The sequence below is a fragment of the Chrysemys picta genome, chromosome 7, assembly GCF_011386835.1.
Source record: "Chrysemys picta bellii isolate R12L10 chromosome 7, ASM1138683v2, whole genome shotgun sequence".
NCBI classification, from domain to species: Eukaryota; Metazoa; Chordata; order Testudines; family Emydidae; genus Chrysemys; species Chrysemys picta.
This window is the reverse complement of record NC_088797.1, coordinates 129,253,403-129,273,725: the sequence shown is the minus strand read 5'-3', so window position 1 is coordinate 129,273,725 and position 20,323 is coordinate 129,253,403. Positions and strand designations below refer to the sequence as shown.

Here is a 20,323-nt window from a genome sequence, read left to right as displayed (position 1 = left end):
CACATCTAAGAACGAAGAGCGTCAGCCACATTTACAGGATGGAGGACTCTACCCGGGGGAGCAGTGACTCTGGAAAACACTTGGGGGTCATGGTGGATAATCAGCTGAACACAAGCTCCCAGTGTGATGCTGTGGCCAAAAGAGCTCATGTGATCCCAGGAGCATAAACAGGAGACTTGAGTAGGAGCAGAGAGGTTATTTTACCTCTGGATTTGGCACTGGTGCGACTGCTGCTGGAATCCTGCGCCCAGTTCTGGTGTCCACAGTTCAAGGAGGATGTGGGTAGATTGGAGAGGGGTCAGAGAAGAGCCACGGGAATGATTAAAGGATTAGGAAACCTGCCTGATAGTGACAGACTCAGGAGCTCAGTGTAATTAGCTTAACAAGGAGATGGTTAAGAGCTGACTTGCTCGCAGTCTATAAGCACCTACATGGGGAACGAATATTTACTGTCGGGCTCTGGAGTCTAGCTGAGAAAGGTCGAGCATGGTCCAATGGCTGGACGCTGAAGCCAGACATACTAAGACTAGAAACCAGGCGTACATTTGTAATGGTGACAGTAATTAACCACTGGGACAATTTACGCAGGGCCAGGTAGATTCTCCATCACCGGCCGTTGTTAAATCCAGACGGGATGTTTTTCGAAGCTCTGCTCTGGAATTACTGCGGGGCAGGTCTCTGGCCCGTGTTTCACAGCAGGTCAGAGGAGATGATCACAATGGGCCCTTCGGCCTCGGAATCTCTGATAACAACAACGCAAGGCTAGCAAAGCACTTCACTGACCCCGGCCTGCGGGGAGGGAGGCTGGAGCCATTACCTCCAGACGGGAAGGCAGAGGCTCTGACGGGAGACGTGCCTGGACCAAAGGCAAGCAGCTGGTCAGTGCCACACGGAGGAACTGGGTGCACTGTAGGCCTAGCCCCTAGCCCCAACTGCCTCCAGAGCAGCGGTTCTCAAGCAGGATACGCGCACCCCTGGGCTACGGAGAGGTCTGCCGGGGGTTCAGCAACTCGTCTAGAGATTTGCCTAGTCTTACAGCAGGCGACATAAAAAGCACTAGGGAAGTCAGTACAAACTAAAAGTTCATCCAGACCCTGACTTGTTCATACTGCTCCATATACTAGACACTGAAATGTACGTGCAGTATTTCTAGTCCAATCGATGTATGGAGAATTAGATGGTAAAAATGAGAAAGTCGGCAATGTTTCAGGAACAGTGCGCTGGACACTTGTATTTGTAGGTCTGATTTTGTAAGCAGGTCGCTTTGTGAGGTGAAACTTGGGGAGAAGTCAGATTCCTGAAGGGGGGGGACCATAGTCTGGAGAGGCTGAGAGCCCCCGCTCCAGAGTGTGAAACAGAAAGCGTCAGCCTCAGTCACCGCGGACACTGCAGGGCATTTGGGGTAATTTAGGAGATATTTCAGGTCTAGATTTTGAGCAGGGGGCGAGAGAAACCAGGGAGCACGGCGTGTGCAGTGAGTCAGGGGCAGCACGGCCCTCTCCAGCGCCAGGAACCATGAGGCATTCATGGTGCTCAATCGTCCCTCCGAAAGCCAGCGATTGAAGTGTGTGTGTGTGTGTGTGTGTGTGTGTGTGTGTGTGTGTGTGTGTGTGTGTTGGGGGGGGAGGGGTGATCTGCAAGGGGTCGCAGGCCCGGCCACAGACCCCGTGTTTTCCTCGAGCCGCGGCACTAAGGGGCGTGCTGTCAGCACTGTCTTCCCAGACCTGTAGCTCCCACCTGATGACAGATCCCCCCATTTCTCCCAGACCACTTTAAGCATCTCCAGCCTCGTGCAGCAGCTACCACCCCGTTTGCAGCGTGTTCGGGGGCTGGGCCGTGCTCACAGCTGCACACTGACCTGACCATCATCCCATCAGACTCCCCTCACCTCTTTGTTCAGGGGAACGGCAGCCTTCGAGCCCAGAGGGGAATCAGCAGCAGGTGAAAGCGTGTTTCGAATGCTGCCAAGACAACAACGCTGTGATTTCACTTCACGCCACTTTCTCCCCCCCGGTGCCTCAGATACTAAATTACAGCCTGTCAGGCCCAGGCCTCTGAAATTCTTGCTGCTCAGTAGCTAACCCTTTGCCTTGCTGCCCTATTCCAGCAGAGTAAAAAATACCTCCTTGGCCGCGTACCATGCAGCTACCAGAGCTCACCGGCGCATCCCGAGGCCTGTGTGGGCACCTGCTCGTATCTCCTTGGCTGGGAAATAACACCAATAACTTGCTCTTCCTTGTCGTTCCTAGAGGTAAAGGCCAGAGGCAACCATTACGCGCCTCTTGCCTGACCTCCCATATAACACAGCCCCAGCGCTTCCTGCCTTCAGCCCAGAACTGGCGGCTGAGCGAGGACACGGCTGAGACAGAAATGCCCAAGCTCCATGTGAAGACGTCAGGTGATGGCAAATCCCCCACATCCCTTGGTAAAATCAGTTCAAATGAATGAGCCCTTTGTTACCACGGTAGCAGGTCACACCCTGCGGTTTATTGGCGTACAGTTCCTTGTGGGTTTGCTGGATTTTGCCCCAGCCGCTTGGAGGGTTTGGGGGCTGGCTCACCCTGTAGCAACTGAATGGAATGGAAACGGTGAAGGATAATTAGACACGGTCACAATCAAATCTATTCCCTAGGGACTTGATGGATGGGGAAAGCGGCGCAAGGCAGGCACGGCGATCCGATCGTCCATAATTCCTGGCAGTGCATGCCCGAAGCCCAGGAATGCCGAGTGTGCCCACCACGACAGGGGCTGGCACACACTTGGCTCTTGCCACCGTGTTGACCCATTTAGTTTTGCTTTCTTGCAGCAATGCCCGATCGATTTGGGGCTCTCGGGGCCACACATGCAGCCGGCCTTGATTCAGCCTCTGAAATTGCCCCAGACACGGGCGTGGAATGAAAAACCTGCCTTTGCAGGTGTGACGAACTGGGACTGTTCTTACTGTGGTGTGTGAATGCTGACAGGGGAGTGTGACTAGGATGGTCTGCATCGGGGGATGGGAGCCGGCCCAAGGGAACATACCTGAGCTTGTAACATGAGAACCCAGGAGGGGGTTGGAGGTCAGATGACTCCGGGGCCCGGGAAACTGAACAAAGGCTGTGGGAGGGGTCGCTGAAGCCAGAGGGCTGGAAGCAGGCTGGAAGGAGGCTGGAGAGATGGCTGGGAGGCAGAGATGGCTCTGACCCCCCCAAGGGGGGTGGGCTGGCATGCCCTGGGACCCCAAGCTGGACCTAACTAAGGGGGGCCCTGTTGTCTGTGCCTGCAAGACCCGTCTTGGACTGTATTCCTGTCATCCAAATAAACCTTCTGCTTTACTGGCTGGCTGAGAGTCATGGTGAATCGCAGGAAGCCGGGGGTGCAGGGCCCTGAGTCCCCCAACACTCCGTGACAACTGGTGGCAGCGGTGGGATCTACTGCACCCCGTGGACGGCGCTTCCTGCAGTAAGTGACTGGGGAGCAGTAAAACGAAGGGGGATTGACGGGGACCAGGCCTGCTGAAGAGTGAGAGAGAGACGGTTATTACCCCTGGGAGTGTGTGACCAGCGAGAAGGACTTTTGCAGTAACAGGGTCCCCCGGGGGGATCGCAGCGAGTGGTCCCAGGGGCGGAGGAGTCTGCAGCTCGACCCTGGCTGAGAGGCGGTGACCTCGAGAAGGGCTGGCACACTAGGGGGCCCCCTGGGAACTGTGGGGAGCTGTGAGCACACAGGCCGGTGAGTGGCCAGCAGGAAGATGTATGCCAAGCGGCTTAAGAGCGACCTGGTGGAGCTGTGCAAGCAGAGGCGGCTGCGCGTTGGGAGGCTCACCAAAGAACAGCTCATTGCCCAGCTGGAGGCGGAAGATCGCGCGAATGAACTGATCCCTGTGTCTCAGGGAAGCAGCCTGGCAAATGCAGCGCAGGCACCAGTGTCTGTCCCAGCTGGGAGTGGTCAGCCGGCTGCTGAGGGCTTCCCGAGACCCCTCCTTCCTATGCCTAGGGGAAGGGTGGGGAGGAGCCCAGCAAATACCGAAGGCGCCGTGACCCCCCCGGCCAGCAGGGGGTCCCCCCGGCGAAGCCCGCCGGCCAGCAGAGGATCCTCCCGGCGACGTTCGGCATCCGGGGAGCGGAATTGGCTGGAATGGGAGAAAGAGCTAAAACTGAGAGAGCTGGAGGATCGTGAACGACAGAGACAGCATGAAGAGAGACAGCGTCAGCATGAACGGGAGGAGAAAGAGAGACAGCATCAGCGTGAACGGGAGGAGAATGAGAGACAGAGACAGGAGAATGAGAGACAGCATCAGCGTGAACTGGAACTGGCGAGATTGAAGGGCAGCAAACCCCCGGCTGCGGTGAGTGAGGGGGGACCCAGGACTGCACGGAGCTTTGATAAGTGCATCATGGCCCCATACAAGGAGGGGGAGGACATGGATGACTTCCTGGAGGCCTTTGAGACGGCCTGCGAGCTGCACCGGGTGGACCCCGCGGACAGACTCCGGGTCCTTACCCCCTTACTGGACCCCAAATCCGTGGCATTGTACCGCCAACTGGGAGAGGCAGAGAAAGGGGACTACGAACTATTCAAAAAGGCCCTGCTACGAGAGTTTGGGCTGACTCCTGAGATGTACCGGGAAAGGTTCCGGAGTCAAGATAAAAACCCTGAGATCTCCTATTTGCAACTAGCCGTCCGCATGGAAAGATACGCCAGCAAGTGGGCTGGTGGGGCCCAGACGAAGGAGGACCTGATTAAACTGCTGGTACTGGAGCAACTGTATGGGCGGTGCCCATCCGACCTGAGGCTGTGGTTGGTGGACAGAAAGCCAGAGAACCCACGACACGCCGGGCAGCTGGCTGATGAGTTTGTAAAGAGCCGGTCAGGGGGTGGCAGGGAGGAGCCCCAAAGGAACAGGCCCGCCGCGATGCAGAGAGAGAGTCACCCTGGGACCTCCCAAAGGGAGAATATGGGGAATCCCCTCCCACGGGGAAGGCCCAGCGTCAGGGACAACCGACCGGCTCGAGGGGACCCACGGGACCTGAGCTGCTATTACTGCGGCCGAAGAGGCCACGTTCGGGCCCAGTGCCCCAAGCTCAAGGACAGACTGAGCAGACCGAACCCGCACCGGGTTAACTTGGTAGAGGCCCAGACGGACGAGGGGCAGGCTTCCCACGCAAGAGGGGCTGGCAGCTTATCAACTGCTCAAGAGAGAGAAGGGCCCCCGGCCAGCTTCTCTGGAGGGCCAGATGCTCCGGATTCAAAGTTCTCCGTTTACAGGGTTGGCGCGGGGCTGTCCCTGCGGAGCGAGTGCCTTGTTCCCCTGGAGGTGGATGGGAAGAAAGTTTATGGTTACTGGGACACGGGCGCAGAGGTGACACTGGCCCGGCCCGAGGTGGTGGCCCCAGATCGGGTGGTGCCCAACACCTTCCTGACCCTGACCGGGGTGGGCGGGACCCCATTCAAGGTTCCCGTAGCGAGGGTACACCTGAAATGGGGGGCCAAGGAGGGCCCCAAGGACGTGGGAGTGCACCACCATTTGCCCACTGAGGTGTTGATGGGGGGGGACCTGGAGAACTGGCCAAGCAACCCCCAAAAGGCACTGGTTGTGACCCGCAGTCAGAGCCGGCGAGGGGCCCTGCGCCCTGGCCTTGGGGGGGGTGCCTTGCCTGAGGCGCAGGACCCTAACCTGGTGGGGAGGGAACGCCCAGGGACGCGGCTCAGGGAGGCTGCAGCTTCGGACCCAGCGGGCGAGAAAGAGCAGGTGGCCATCCCTGTCCCAGCTGCTGAGTTCCAGGCCGAGTTACAGAGAGACCCCTCCTTGCGGAAGATAAGGGACCTGGCCGACCTCAATGCGGTACAGACCATGGAACGAGGTGGCCGGAAAAGGTTCCTGTGGGAGAAGGGGTTCCTGTACCGAGAATGGGCTCCCCCAGGGAAAATGGAGTCAGGGGGGATCAGGAGGCAGCTGGTGGTACCCCAGAAGTATCGCCGCCAGCTGCTGTGCCGGGCCCATGACATTCCCCTCTCAGGGCACCAGGGAACCTGGCGTACCCAGCAGAGGCTGCTACGGAGCTTTTACTGGCCTGGGGTCTTTGTTACTGTCCGACAGTACTGCGGATCCTGTGACCCCTGTCAGAGGGGGAGGAAGGCCTGGGACAAGGGGAAAACAGCTTTAGGACCCTTGCCCAGCATAAAGGATCCTTTCCAGAGGGTGGCCAAGGTTAAAAGGGCGGCTCTAAACCAAGAGAGCCCAAAGCACAGACCTCCAGACTGGAGCGCTGGGAGAAGACCACAGCCCAGTTGGAACCCCAGAGGTATGGGGGTGGGAAAAGGGCACAGGCCGCATAAACCTTCCCACATGCGAACTGCGAGTGCCATCAAGCACCCCCGACCTAAGGGGGGGCGTGGAACGGAAGGGGCCTGGTGTAACTCCCACCAAGGAACTGGAGGGATGCGGGGGCATCCATGGGAACGGGGGTAGGTTCGAACTTCCCCAGGTCACTGGCTAAAGTGACCCCGCTCAGTTCGGTCTCGAAGGGGGGAGAGATGTGACGAACTGGGACTGTTCTTACTGTGGTGTGTGAATGCTGACAGGGGAGTGTGACTAGGATGGTCTGCATCGGGGGATGGGAGCCGGCCCAAGGGAACATACCTGAGCTTGTAACATGAGAACCCAGGAGGGGGTTGGAGGTCAGATGACTCCGGGGCCCGGGAAACTGAACAAAGGCTGTGGGAGGGGTCGCTGAAGCCAGAGGGCTGGAAGCAGGCTGGAAGGAGGCTGGAGAGATGGCTGGGAGGCAGAGATGGCTCTGACCCCCCCAAGGGGGGTGGGCTGGCATGCCCTGGGACCCCAAGCTGGACCTAACTAAGGGGGGCCCTGTTGTCTGTGCCTGCAAGACCCGTCTTGGACTGTATTCCTGTCATCCAAATAAACCTTCTGCTTTACTGGCTGGCTGAGAGTCATGGTGAATCGCAGGAAGCCGGGGGTGCAGGGCCCTGAGTCCCCCAACACTCCGTGACAGCAGGTGGAAGTGGTGCGACGTCTCACGACCCGATCGGTACGTGCCAATGCAGAGTGCGGGCACCAGCATACGGGGCTGCCATTTCAGAGGCATGTTGTGACAGATCTGGGGCTTAATCCGTCACCCGTCAGACGTGATCACGTGGTTCTCGCTTCGACTGGGGCTGCAACGGCCCATCTGCCCGGCCAGTCCATTGTTACCGGGTGCTCCTCACCCCCAGCCACTCTCTACCTGCCTAGGACACCCTCCTGCTTCCACTTCGATTGCCAGCTCCTCTCGTGAGATGTGCGTGCAGTGCCTGGCGCCCTGGGCCTAGTCCCTGCCTGCGGCTGGGTGACACCACGACTCGATGATGATGCCTGAGCAGCTGCAACTTCACAAACTCCTTCCATTGCATTCTGAAAACCTCCCCAAGCCCAGTCGGCTTCTGGAACGTCACTGCCTGCGTCGGCCCAGCCCTGCCCGATGCCGCCAGGGGAGCCCTGTGCCTATCCCGCACGCTGAGGAGGTGCCATCCCTAGCGAGTGCTGGCAAGGAGGAGCTTCCATGCAGCAGTTGGCCCAGCTCTCCCAGGGCACCCGCCTGCAGCTCACACAGGCACAGGGGATGAAGGCTGCCATCAGCGAAGGCCAGCCGGCCAGGTGCCTCCTGGGAGCAAGCCAAGGAGCGGAGCCCTTTCCTGGGGCTCACAGTAGAGCGGCCGACGATTAACTAGCCCCTAGCAGAAGGCGGAGCAGCCAGTGAACGCTGGGGAGCAGAGGACAGGCCGGAAGAGAGTATTAAACCAGGCTGACACCACAATAAACTTCTACGCCTCACAAGCAGCCCGGCTTGGGAAACTAGTCCTGGGGAACAGGAGAGTTTTATGCTTTTCTCACTTACCTCTGGGGGGTTCGTGCCCCAGCTCTTAGCCCTTCCTCCCCCTGGGTGGGCTTTGCACAGACACAGAGGAGTTCTTTGTCATCCTCCGATTTCAAAGCCCTTGATTTAATACAATAATGGCTGAATGTCATTATCCCCATTCGAAAGATGGGGAAACTGAGGCACGGAGCAGGGAAATGACTTTGTCCAGCTGCACAATGACTGGCAGATAGGAACAGAACCCATGAGTCCTGACGACCAGCCCTGTGCTCCGTCCACTAGTCCAGCTGGACACACTAAAGATTTGAGTTCTGCAGTTACTGCCTTTGCCACGCCTGTTTCCCAGATACAGGGGAAGGATAGCCCAGTGGTTAGAGCACTACCATGGCACTCAGAGCTGGCTTCTGTTCTCAGCTCTGCCACAGACTGCCTGTGTGACCTTGGGCACATCGCTTAGTCTCTCTGCCCCACCCCCTGTCGGCAAGGCGAGAGCAGCAGCACGTCCCTGCCTCGCAGGGGGCGTCCGGAGAGCACACGGAAGATTAGGAGGTACTCAGTTGCTATGGCAATGGGGCGAAGCAGGACTCCTGCACCCCCGGTTTAGGAGCGGCAGGGATCTGCAGCCCCAAAGGCTGCTGGGACTGACTCCTGCGGGAAGCCTCGGCACCCAGATATGGGGGTTCTTGAATGATCCACATCCCTTTGCTCTCCTGAATCCCCACATCTCCCAGCTTTGCCCCCTCCTCCCTGCCCCGGTTAGGGAACCAAGAGACCCCGTTTCTACTCCAGTCCCCAGCCTGGTGACTCATCCTCGCTTTGCCAAGCTCCGGCTCCATCGCTGCTCTTGCCGTCGGCGCGGAGAGCTTGTATTCCTCCGCTTTCAGAGCCCAGTGGCCTGAAAAATTCATTTCTCTTTTTCTGATCTACCCATTCCTAGCAGCGCCTCTGTCCCCAGGGGCACTGCCTCTGCTGTCTGGAGCTGCGTTTGCATCCAGAATTCACGCCGTGAAAGAGATTCTCAGCAAAGCCTCAGGAAGCCTGAAATGGCCCCGGCCACAGGCCAGGGTCTGGGCCAGATCCTCAGGGGGTGCAAGAGAACTACCCTGATTTACACCACGAGGGGTCTCTGTCTCACACGATTTATCTTCTCATTTAAAGCAACACCGTGAACTGAACAGCCACGTTCTCGTCAAACCCCTGCCCCTGCCTGTGTTACCAATGGGCCCTTGACGTTAACGCTGGGAGAAATCCAACGCGTCACTTACAGCGTCTCTCCCGGCTGGGACAGAGGGATCCAGGGAGCCCGTCGGCCCTTGCTTTAGAGTCGGTCGCACTTTCAGCTTCTTAGCAACAATCTGGGTTTCAGACCCTGCAGGGGAAGAGCCACTTGCTGGCATTCAACCAGCTCTATTCCTTGTTCTTTGAATCCTTGGGAATGTTTCTATGGCCCCTTGGCTTTAGGAAAGCTCGGTTACAGAGAGTTAAAAAGGCAGGGCCCCATTTAAGCTGGCGGTGCTGAGCACCCCTCGGAAGGGCACAGAACCAGGCAGGATTGGGCCCCACTCGGGGATGCAGACTCTGTTCCAGCCTTTCCATCTCGCCGTTCTCCCCCAGCCACGCACATCCCCTTCCCCCTCGCTTTACGCTCCTCTGCTCCTAGCGATGAGCCTGGCCCTGGCCAGACTAAACCCCTCCCAAAGGTGGGCTTCTCTTCCTTCGGGGCAGTCTCTATATACTGCCCGCTCACCCAGGAACCGGCGCAGAGCTCTGTGATTTCCCACGTCGCATCGCGCTCGCCGAACGCTCGCCTGCTCCATCCTGCGTGGCCTCCATGAGACGCTGCAGCCCTGACACTTCATTACACACCAGGCAGAGACTGCCTCGCCCCCCGCTGCTTCCCAGCTTCGGGGGAAACAGAAACGGAGAAAACGCTGAAGGAAAGGGAGCATGAAATTAGAAGTAAATGCAAATACTGTAATGAGCTGGCTGGAGTGTGTGTGTGTGTGTGTGTACGTGCATGAACCCTCTTGTCACACTGTCAAACAAGCACCTGTGTGTTTCCTCCCCGGCTGCCCCTCGCACCTGGGAGAAGCTCCCTGTAAACATCGGCAAAGCCACCTCATTGTCCTCCTTCGAATCCCTCCTCAAAACTCTCCTTTGCCGCAATGTCTGCACAAAACTCAGCAATGGTTCGGCCGCCCGCACCAAGCCCCCTGCCCACGCCGAGCCCCCTGCCCGCCCGCCCGCGCCGAGCCCCCTGCCCACGCCGAGCCCGCCGCCCACCTGCCCACGCCGAGCCTCCTGCCCGCCCCGAGCCCGCCGCCCACCCACCCGCGCCGAGCCCCTCGCCCGCCCACACCGACTGAGGCTCTCATTGTTTCCTGCTACTCCTCCATCTGATCCACTTGTCATCTCTCGTCTTACACTTAAATTGCCAGCTCTTTGGGGCAGGGACTTTCTGTTCTGTGTTTGTCCAGCACACGGCCCAATGGGGGCCTACAAATACTAAACAGTAACACCCCCTGCTGGACGGACTCTGAACTGTTCCACCGGACATCACTGCCCCTCTACTGCGGATGGGGATTCTCTCTCAGCTCCTGTGCTTTTGGAGCCAGAGGGCCCGGGTGCTGCCCCTGGTGAGAATTGCAGCGAGACCGTGCCAAGGGCTGGGCGTGCGGTACGGGGAAGCAGCAGACAGACAAGAGCCTAAATAACAGCCACGTTTTGAAGTGATTGTACAGGCCAAGCGATTACAAGTGCAGACAATTCTCGCTCCCAAGCTCTGTATCGGCTCAGAGGAGCCCCACTCCGGGGGAAACAACGCAGCAGCACATTTAAGACAAAAATATGTATTTGAAACGGTGCAATAAACCCAGGATGGATCAGACTTTCCCGGGAAACCAATGCTGCTTGGCGTGAAAAGTGGCCACCCGGGGCCAATCCAAGAGGCTTTAATGTCTCTTACCGGTGACTTTTCCCAATGTGGGGACAATAGATTCTCCGCTACCAGCCTCAGCTCCAGTCAATACAAACACGACATCGTTTTTTAAACTAATATTTTTCCAGCTCGCAATTCCATGGGGAGAGAGGCCCAGCGTTGCCATGGCGATATATAGACAGCATCTGCCTTGGAAGGAGCTGAAGGGAGAAACTGGAATAGAATTGCAAATTTGCTCAGTCCTGAGGAGGACTCCAAGGGAATCCACGGACAGCAGCCTGGCTTCCAGAGAGAGCCCTGCCCATGGCACAGCCGGCGCAGCCCGCGACCCTGGGGCTCCAGAGGGCAGTTCGGCCCGGGGAGCGGAGCCACGCTGGGCACTCGCTCGGCTGGAAGCTGCTCTCCTAGTCTGTCCATCGAGGCCACGTGAGGAGAGGCAGCTCCAGTGGCGCTGGCGTGTGCACTCCCACGAACAGCCACAGGGCTCCAGTCATCGTCTGCATCTCCCTCTGTCCCCCCCGGGCAGACACCGCGCTGAGCGCCTCCATCCTCTTGGGCAGCAAATACCCCGGGGGCAATTCGCTGCACTCACGCAGTGCATCCCCGTGTCCAGCGAGCGGGCCCAGCGCCAGCTCTCTCTGCGCTTGCCTAGAGCAAGAGGATCCTTGGCAGCTGGCTACAAGCCCTTCACCGGGTCCCAGAGAGAAAGGGGAAATTTCCTCCTTCGAGCTGTCCTGCGCCAGCCCCGACGCTGCTGACGACAGCTCTCCCCAACCAGCCGGCGGAGACCGACCGCTAAGACTGGTGCTGCTGTCTGACTACCTTGACATCACTGTGTGATGAGGTTACAAGTCTGGTGCCCAGGTAGCAGTGCTGCCGTACCGCGGTACCGCCCAGCGTCCCTGGAACGACACGGCACACACGGACCGGCTGAACAGCTGCCGGTTGAGAGGTCTCAAAACGGGGGATCCTCATCGAGCCCGTCAGGTTCCAGGGGGGTCCTGAAGGGTTCTTAGCCCCGGGCTCGTTAACAGTTTGATCAGTGACCCAGGCCTGAGGAAGTCTGCAGAGGACACGACGACGGGGGAAGCGGTACATAACGCGGAGGTCACGGATACAATCCGGATCCGTGGGAAGCTGGGTGCAAGCAAACTATGTGTGTTGTAATGGGACTAAATGCAAAGTCATACATGTAGGAATGAGGAACGCAGGCCACACTTACAGGGTGGGGGACGCTGTCCGGGGAAGCCACGACTCTGACAAAGATTTGGGGTCGTGGTGGAGAATCAGCTGAACAGTTCTGGTGTCCACAACTGAAGAAGAATTGAAAGAAGAGCAACGAGAATGAGGAAAGGGTTGTGCAATCCGCCTTGCAGCGAGAGATTCACGGAGCTCAGTCTCCTTAGCTGAACAAAGAGACGGCGAAGGGGCGAGGTGGTCCCACACTATAAATACCTACCTGGGGAACAGAAATGTGATCGTACAGGGCTCTTCAATCCAGCAGGAAAAGTTATAACAAGACCCAGTGGCTGAAAGCTCAGTAGACAATTTCAGACCGGAAATGAGGCGTGCTGGGGGGCATCACCCCAGGAAGAGCGGACCACGGGCTGGGGGGGCGTCTCCATCGCGGGAAAGGTTTAAATCAGGATGGGATGTTTTTCTAGAAGTCATGCTCTAGTTCAACCCCAGCGACTGGACTTGAAACAGGAATGGACTCAGGCAGATCTCCGGCCTGCCCTCGGCAGGAGGCCTGCATAGATTATCACAATGGGCCCTTCTGGCCTTAAAAGCGATCAATCTATGTCCTGCCCTCCCATGTAAGCGTCTGGCCGCCTCTGAGCCAACAGCTGAACACTTCAAAAGCAAAACCAAATCCAAAAATCAGGCGGACGTGATCAACAATCACCAGCAAATCCCAGCAGCAACGTGAGGGTGGGTCGGAACCCGCCTGGATTCTCTGGCCAATGGTCAGCGCCCTGCTCGGACAGAAGCGGCGTGGCTTTCCGCAGAAGATCTCAAAGAACAAAAATTAAGAGGCCAGGAAAACGTCCCCATCTGTCCACAATGTTCTACAGCAGCCCAGACGCCGGGCAGCTCCCAAAGCGGTTAGACACGGTCATGCTGAGGCTGCCTGCCAGGCCCGTCGGCAAAGGCCGGGTCCTGCAGCCTGTCCTGCAGTGCTGCCAGGAGGCCGCCTTGCAAATCTCAATTCAAGATTCCGAGGCGTCCTTTCCTCCGCAATGGAAACCTCTCGCATTCATCTCCAGAGGCTGATTCACAGGCCACTCGGCCTTTCAGTCCTGGGGCAGGATGAAGAGGCTCTGAGGCTGCCTGAACTCTGCCATCCTGTCCAGGCGAGCTCCTACCCAGCACAGCACCGGTCCGTGGTGCCAGCATAGCCGGCGTGGAGCAGCCCTGCTTGTGGAGAGAGCAACGTGACACCCGAAAGTCAACTTGAGCCAGTCTGGCCTTCTAGCCCCCCTTTGTCTGATGCTCACAGACTGCGAGGGGACCATCATGATCATCTAGTCTGACCTCCTGCACATCACAGGCCTCCGGCGCCCAGGTCTCTCATTTCCCAATGTGTGCAGGTGACAACCCACCTTGCACCCGGCAAAGCCACTGCCAATCCACAAGAGCCACACGCGCTCCTGGGCTGCGGAGGCGAGGGGCCGGCAAACGGGAAGGATTTCACACACTCCGGAGGCACTGGACGGGGGCAGAGGGAATGGAACAGCGCAGCCGGGGCCGGGTGGAGGGGGGTCTGCTAGACACACATGGGGCTGATTCTCAGCGGTGCTGACCATCTGCAGCCCCCACTGAGCTCAGTATTTATGAGGATTTGTATCATGGTCGTGCCTAGGACCCTGCTGCGCTAGACTGCACAAACGCAGAGTAGACCCTGGTCCCTGCCCCATGGGACGCTGGGGAAGTCAGACAAGAAGCGCCCCGGGAAAGTAACTTTCTTTTCCGCAAAGGTGAGGGAGATGGAATAGAGCCACGCGGCGGCGGCGCTGGGCAGCTTAACGAACGCCCGTCCCTGAGCCCCAATTAACATTACTAGGCGCACATGTCTCTACACAGCAGCGGGCAGGAGGCGCACACAGGGCTTAGAAACACACCTGCTCTCACAAGGCAGGCACGGCTCTCCACCCTCCCGCGGCCGCAGCTCCTGGCTCAGCTGGGTCCGGACCAGATGGCAGGAGTCCAAGACAGAAAGCTCGGGAGAATTCACAACTCTGCTAGGGAAAAGGCAAGTCACCGGCCCAGATCTCCAGCGGGGCTAAACCCATGTGGCTCCGCTGCCTACAGCCGGGGATCAGTCCAGCGAAACGGCTCCGGCATTAGATCCTAGAGCCGAGTGAGGCTAAGGGCTCCCCCAAGAGAACAAAGGGACCAACGGGCCATGAAATGCCAGGACACCAGGACAAGAGGCTGCAGACTGGCTCATGACACAACATCAGGGAAGCAATACCCGAAGGGCCTTCCTGGGAGAGGTGAGAAGGGTACCTGGGGAACACAGGGCTACTTGCCTTGAGCAAGGCTGGGGCAATCTGGCCTAGTTCGTTACCCGCTAATTAAACCCGAAGTGCCCATCGATTATGGGAAGCAGGCACCGAATGAAAGTAGCCCCCCGACCTGAAAGTGTAGCGTGCTGGGTAGAGTGCTGACGGGGAGCATGCCCCCCCAGACCCACACATCAGGGCCTCCCTGCCTCAACTTCCCCCTGCCACTCCCAGACCTGACAAGCAGAGCACCCCCGGGACTCTCCTCGAGCTGCAGCAGGCAGTGAGAGGGGCTCGCGGACCCCTCCAGACTCAGTCACAGCGGCCGGCTGCGACATGAACTGCCAACAGGGGTCCCCTCTGGGAGCTGGCAGGTGCCCCCAGCCCACAGGGGCTGTCAGCTTCACGCGCTGCTCCGAGCGCACGGACGGGCGGGGGCTAGAGAACAGACCCTGCCAAGCTCCCAGAGGGACGAGCCTGGGGCTGTGGCAGACCTGAGTGTCTGTGCAAACCCAGCCCCGCGCCCCCTGCCCGAAGGTTTAGGAAAAGGTGGTTCGGTCATTAGAGCTTCCCTGTGTCCACAGCTCGCGGCAGCCCTGTCACCGCGCAGTGTCATCATCACTGCTCCGAGGGGAAGAGAAAATCCCATTAAAGAGGTGCCCTGCCGGGCGGCTGACACGCTGGGCGCTGGCAGGGCCGCGGGGCTGCGCTCACACGGGGCAGGCGCAGAGGCTGGCTGGGATTCCTGACAGGCCCCTGACCTAATTAGGCTCAATCCCAGTAAATGACTTGGTCTGGGGAAGGACTGGTAATGAGGGCGCCGGTCCAGCATGGGTCTCTCACCGAGTGCGCTCCATGGGCCTGTACAAGCCTCATCAGGCCGGCCGTGCTGAGCCCAGCTAGCCCAGGGTCCTGTCTTCTAACAGGGCAGTGCCAGGTGCCCCAGAGGGAATGAACAGAACAGGGAATCATCCAGTGACCCATCCCTTGTCGCCCATTCCCAGCTTCTGGCAAACAGAGGCTAATGACACACAGAGCATGGGGCTGCATCCCTGTCCATTTTGGCTAATAGCCAGTGATGGATCTGCCCTCCAGGAACTGATTTCATTCTTTTCTGAAGCCAGTTATACTTTTGGCCTTCAACACCCCCTGGCGAGGAGTTCCACAGGTTGACTGTGTGTTGTGTGAAGTATTTCCTTGTATTTGTTTTAAACCTGCTGCCTATTAATTTCATTGGGCGACCCCTGGTTCATGTGTTATGTGAAGGAGTAAATAACACCTCCCTATTCACTTCCTCCACACCAGTCATGAGTTTATAGACCTCGATCACATCCCCCCCTTAGTCGTCTCTTTTCCAAGCTGAACAGCCCGTCTTTTCAATCTCTCCTCATACCAGAGCTGTTCCATCCCCCTAAGCATTTTTGTTGCCCTGCTCTGTACTTTTTCCAATTAGAATATATCATGTTTGAGATGGAGCGACCAGAACTCCACGCAGTATTCGTGCATGCCCCGGATTTCTATGGTGGCATTATGATATTTTCTGGTTTATTCTCCCTCCCTTTCCTAATGGTTCCAACATTCTGTTCACTTCTGCTGCACACTGAGTGGATGTTTTCAGAGAACTATCCATGGTGATTCCAAGATCTCTTTCCTGAGTGGTAACAGCTAATTTAGACCTCTTCATATTGTATGTAGAGTCGGGATTATGTTTTCCAATGTGCATTACTTTGCATTTATCAACACTGAATTTCATCTGCCATTTTGTTGCCCAGTCACCCAGTTTTGTGAGATCCTTTTGTAACTCTTCGCAGTCTGCCTGGGACTTAACTATCTGGAGTAGTTTTGTATCATCTGTAAACTTTGCCACCTCACTGTTTCCCCGTTTCCCCAGATCATTTATGAATATGTTAAATAGGATTGGTCCCAGTACAGACCCCTGGGGGACACCACTATTTACCTCTCTCCATTCTGAAAACTGACCATTTATTCCTACCCTTTATTTCCTATCGTTTGACCAGTCACTGATCCATGAGAGGACCTTCTCTCTTATCCCATGGCAGCTTACTTTGCTTAAGAGCCTTTGCTGAGGGACCTTGTCAAAGGTTTTCTGAAAATCTGAGTACACTATATCCACTGGATCACCCTTGATGACCCCCTCAAAGAATTCTAGTAGATTGGTGAGGCATGATTTCCCTTTACAAAAACCATGTTGACTCTTCCCCAACAAATTATGTTCATCTATGTATCTGATGATTTTGTTTCAACCAGTTTTCCTGTCACTGAAGTTAGACTTACTGGCCTGTAATTGCTGGGATCACCTCTGGAGCCTTTGATAAAAAGGTCCTGTAGCCACCCAGGGCATGCTGGGGCATCTCTCTGCAGCCATTCACACTCCAAGCCCCTCCGCACACAGCCCTTCCTTTGTTCCTGCTGCAGATCTGAGCCCGTTAACAACAAAGCCCTGCACCCAGTGACAGAGCCAGCCTGTGATGCCCCGGGGAGCTGGCTCTGCACCTGAGCTGGTGAGTTCCCAGACAGGTGCTGCCTCTGCAGACAGGTGGGAAGTCACGGGAAGAGCACACACCCCAGCAAGGACTCATAGGGGCCACGCACACCTGAAAGAGTAACTAGACATTCCTGCTAAAATGTTAACAACCATGACACTTATGCCACTGCCATCATTAGGTTCCAGGGTTATCACTCCATTCTAAGGTGTGGAGGTAGCTCCCAGAGCTGCTCTTTCCCACGGCCTGCAGACACCATGGCCCACCCCTGTATTGGGATCAAGTGCCAAGGCTAGACATGTAATACGACTCTTACACCAAAGCTGTAATTCTGGGGCCAGAAACGTGCACCCCCCCCCCAGCCCAGACTCTGTGCCAATGCGGCAGGACTGGCTGTGCATGGAGACAGAGAGAGCTGATAGGCCAGGGTGGTGTCTGCCTTGTGCAATGCAGAGAAGATTAACTAAAGCAGCCATGTCTCCCGTCACTGGGTCAGCCACAGGTGGCCAAGGAGCAGAGGGACTGCCCAGAGGAGCTGTGGAGCCGTTGAGATGCCCCAAGACACCCATTTCCTGGGAGCCTGGCACCCGGAGCTGATGCACAAGAAACTAGGGGTCACCAAATGAAAGCAGCAGGTTTAAAACGAACACAAGGAAGTATTTCTTCACCCAGCGCACTCACCGTCAGCCTACAGAGCTCTGCCAGAGGATGTTGTGAGGCAAAGACTATAACAGGGTTCAAAAAAGAACTAGATCAGTTCCTGGAGGACAGGTCCATCAATGGCTATTAGCCAGGAGGGGCAGGGATGGTGGCCCTAGCCTCTGTTTGCCAGAGGCTGGGAATGGGTGACAGGGGATGGATCACTTGATAACTGCCCTGTTCTGTTCATTCCCTCTGGGGCACCTGGCACTGGCCGCTGTCGGAAGACAGGACACTGGGCTGGATGGACCTTTCGGCTGACCTAGTCTGGCGGTTCTTATGTTTCACCCACTTTACAACTCTCCTGCCACGCTTGCCAGAGTCATCCCCAGCAGAGCTCCATTGGCTCACCCCAGGGCAGGGCTTACCCTGGTGCATTCAATACAAATGACACCTCATCTCCGCCTGGAACAGACTTGGGTCCCCTGGTGGGGTTGCCCGGCCACCTGGCTAAGTGGGAGCAGCTGAGCCGGCCGCCAGCCGGAGGCAGTCCGCAGCGTAACCCTGCAGCACACCAGGTCTAGGATGGTAACTGGCCAAGCAGAGAATTCATGCTCCAGCCGCCGCCTCCCTCCCACTGGGGTTCAGATCCTGGCTAGGGGCCCAGGGCTGGACCCTCAAACAGACCAGCAGAGCTGCAGGAGCCCAGGGTGGAATTTGCACCGGAGCCACCGGTCAGGATGGGGGGGGGGGTCCCAGAGAGCTGGGGTGGGGGGGGAGACAGCAGGTGACTGGGGTGCAGACTCACAACCCTCAGCAGACCCAGCCCTGCCCCTTCTCTGCCGTGGCTTGCCCAGCGAACACCCCTCCAGAGAACCCAGCGCTGTGCTGGAGAAGGGGGGGGGCAGGCCGGACCGCCGGGGGGCGTCCTCCGGAGGTGCCGGGGAAACTCCCCGAGGACAAAGGGCGACGCTGGCTCGCTGGGGCTCGCCCCGCTCCCTCCGGACACGAGCCCCACGTCCTGCCCCGCGGAGCCGGGCCCGGCTCTCGGGGACGCTCCCGGCCGGGCTTTGCCGTTTCAGACCGGGCATCCCCCTCGCCCCCGGCTCCGGGCTCGTCTAGACTGGGGGGCGGCCCCAGCCACTGCTCCGCCCGGCTGCCCTGTCACCGGGGGGTCCCCATGTCCCAGGCGGAGCCGCCCGGCTGGGGCTGGGGGTCCCTGGCGAAGCCCCGCCTCGGCCGTGCGCCCCGGAGCGGACAATGCGCCCCGCGCTGGGCCGCGGGGATTTAATAGGAGGAAAGTTTAATCGGAGCCGCGTGGGTCTGTGGGGAGCCCGTGACCCCGTCCCCCAGCCAGCCCCGTGGGACGGACACCGGCGGGAGCCCCGAAAGCCAGACGTCCCAGGCGGGCTCCGCATGACACAGCGGCCCGGCTGGAGAGAGTGCGGAGATCCACGCGTGTGCGCGGAGGGGTCCCGCTCCGATTCCATCCCACAGCCCCACGCGCGGAGCCACAGACGCAGCCCCCCCCCCCCCCAGCTCCGTAACAAAGACAATTGGAGGCTGGCTCAAGAGCTTCAAGACAAAAATCCCTGTCTGCCCCCCCCCGCCCCCTTTTGTGCGCCCCGCGCCGGGACTGTCACCCCGCGGGGGTCCCTGCAAACCCGCTGCACGGCGCCTTCCCCGGCCCTCCCGGCAACCGGCCCCCGCCCCGCCCCACCCATGGGGGGAGCCCGGCCCTACCCCACACACGGGGGGGGAGGTCGATCCCAGCCCTATCCCACACATGAGGGGGGTCGAGCCCGGCCCCGGCCCTACCCCACACATGGGGGGGAGGTCGAGCCCGGCCCTACCCCACAAATGGGGGGGGGTCGATCCCAGACCTACGCCACCCATGGGGGGGAGCCCGGCCCCGGCTCTACCCCACACATGGGGCGGGAGGTCGATCCCAGCCCTACCCCACACACGGGGGGGAGCCCGGCCCCGGCCCTACCCCACACATGGGGGGTGGTCAAGCCCGGCCCTACCCCACACATGGGGGGCCGGGTGAGTAGCTGTGACGCCAGCTACCAAAGCAGGAGCCCAGGCCCCCCGCCCCGGGGCTGCCTGGGGGCAAGGGGCAGCGCGGGGGTCTCTGCTGGGCGGGGGGGGGGGTCCGTACTCACAATCGCTCCGTGTTGCGGGGGATGTTTTTGGGGACGCCCCGGAGCCCGGTGCCGTGACAGTCCACGGTGGTGCCGCTGCAGGTGCAGAGCGCGGGGCAGCCGGTGGCCCGCACCCCGCACGCAGCCGCCCAGGCCAGCAGCCAGACGCCGGCTCGCAGCCACCTGCCCTGCGGGGCCATGCCGGGGACCGGGAACCGGGACCGGGCTCGGAGCTGCGCCGCCGCCGAGCGCCCTCCCCAGCCAGCAGCCGGCTGCGTCTGAGCGCAGAGCTCCGCGCCCCCCCACTCCCCATCCATCAATCGCAGACACAACCCCCAGCCCCGGCCGGCTCCTCCCCCAGCGCCGGCCCCTCGCCGCGGGGCGCAGCGCCCCGGCGCGCACACAAAGGAACGGCCCCCTCCGCCGGATCGGGCCCGGCCTGGGGCACATGCGGCTGAGGGGCTGCAGGAGGGGAGGGGGCACCCCCGAGGCTCTAGTCGGAGCAGGGGGTTCAGCCCCCCCGCCCCACCACATGGGGGGTCATGGTGTGTGCAGAGCCTGGCCCTGCTGGGGCCAGGGTGCCGGGTGCCAAAGGTCATGGCCTGGCCTGGGAACAGCATCAGCTCTGCCAGGAGCCACCTGGCAAAGCGCCTGGCGTGGCCCCGCAGCTGCTGAGCAGAGCGGCTCCGGGGGGCTCCGGGAGGGCTGGGCTGTGTCCCTCTGGTGGCTCCGGCGTCCG

General features: G+C 59.2%; 1 protein-coding gene across 1 annotated transcript in view; it reads right to left on the bottom strand.

The window, feature by feature from the left end:
* Positions 1 to 19,916, bottom strand: part of LOC101943921 (slit homolog 1 protein-like) — a 98,390-nt gene extending 78,474 nt beyond the window's left edge. Inside the window, exon 1 of the mRNA XM_065552752.1 lies at positions 19,606 to 19,916. Within this exon, the coding sequence (XP_065408824.1) occupies positions 19,606 to 19,901 (296 nt within the window). The 5' untranslated portion in view covers positions 19,902 to 19,916. The remainder of the gene's footprint in view (positions 1 to 19,605) is intronic.
* Positions 19,917 to 20,323: the final 407 nt, after the last annotated feature.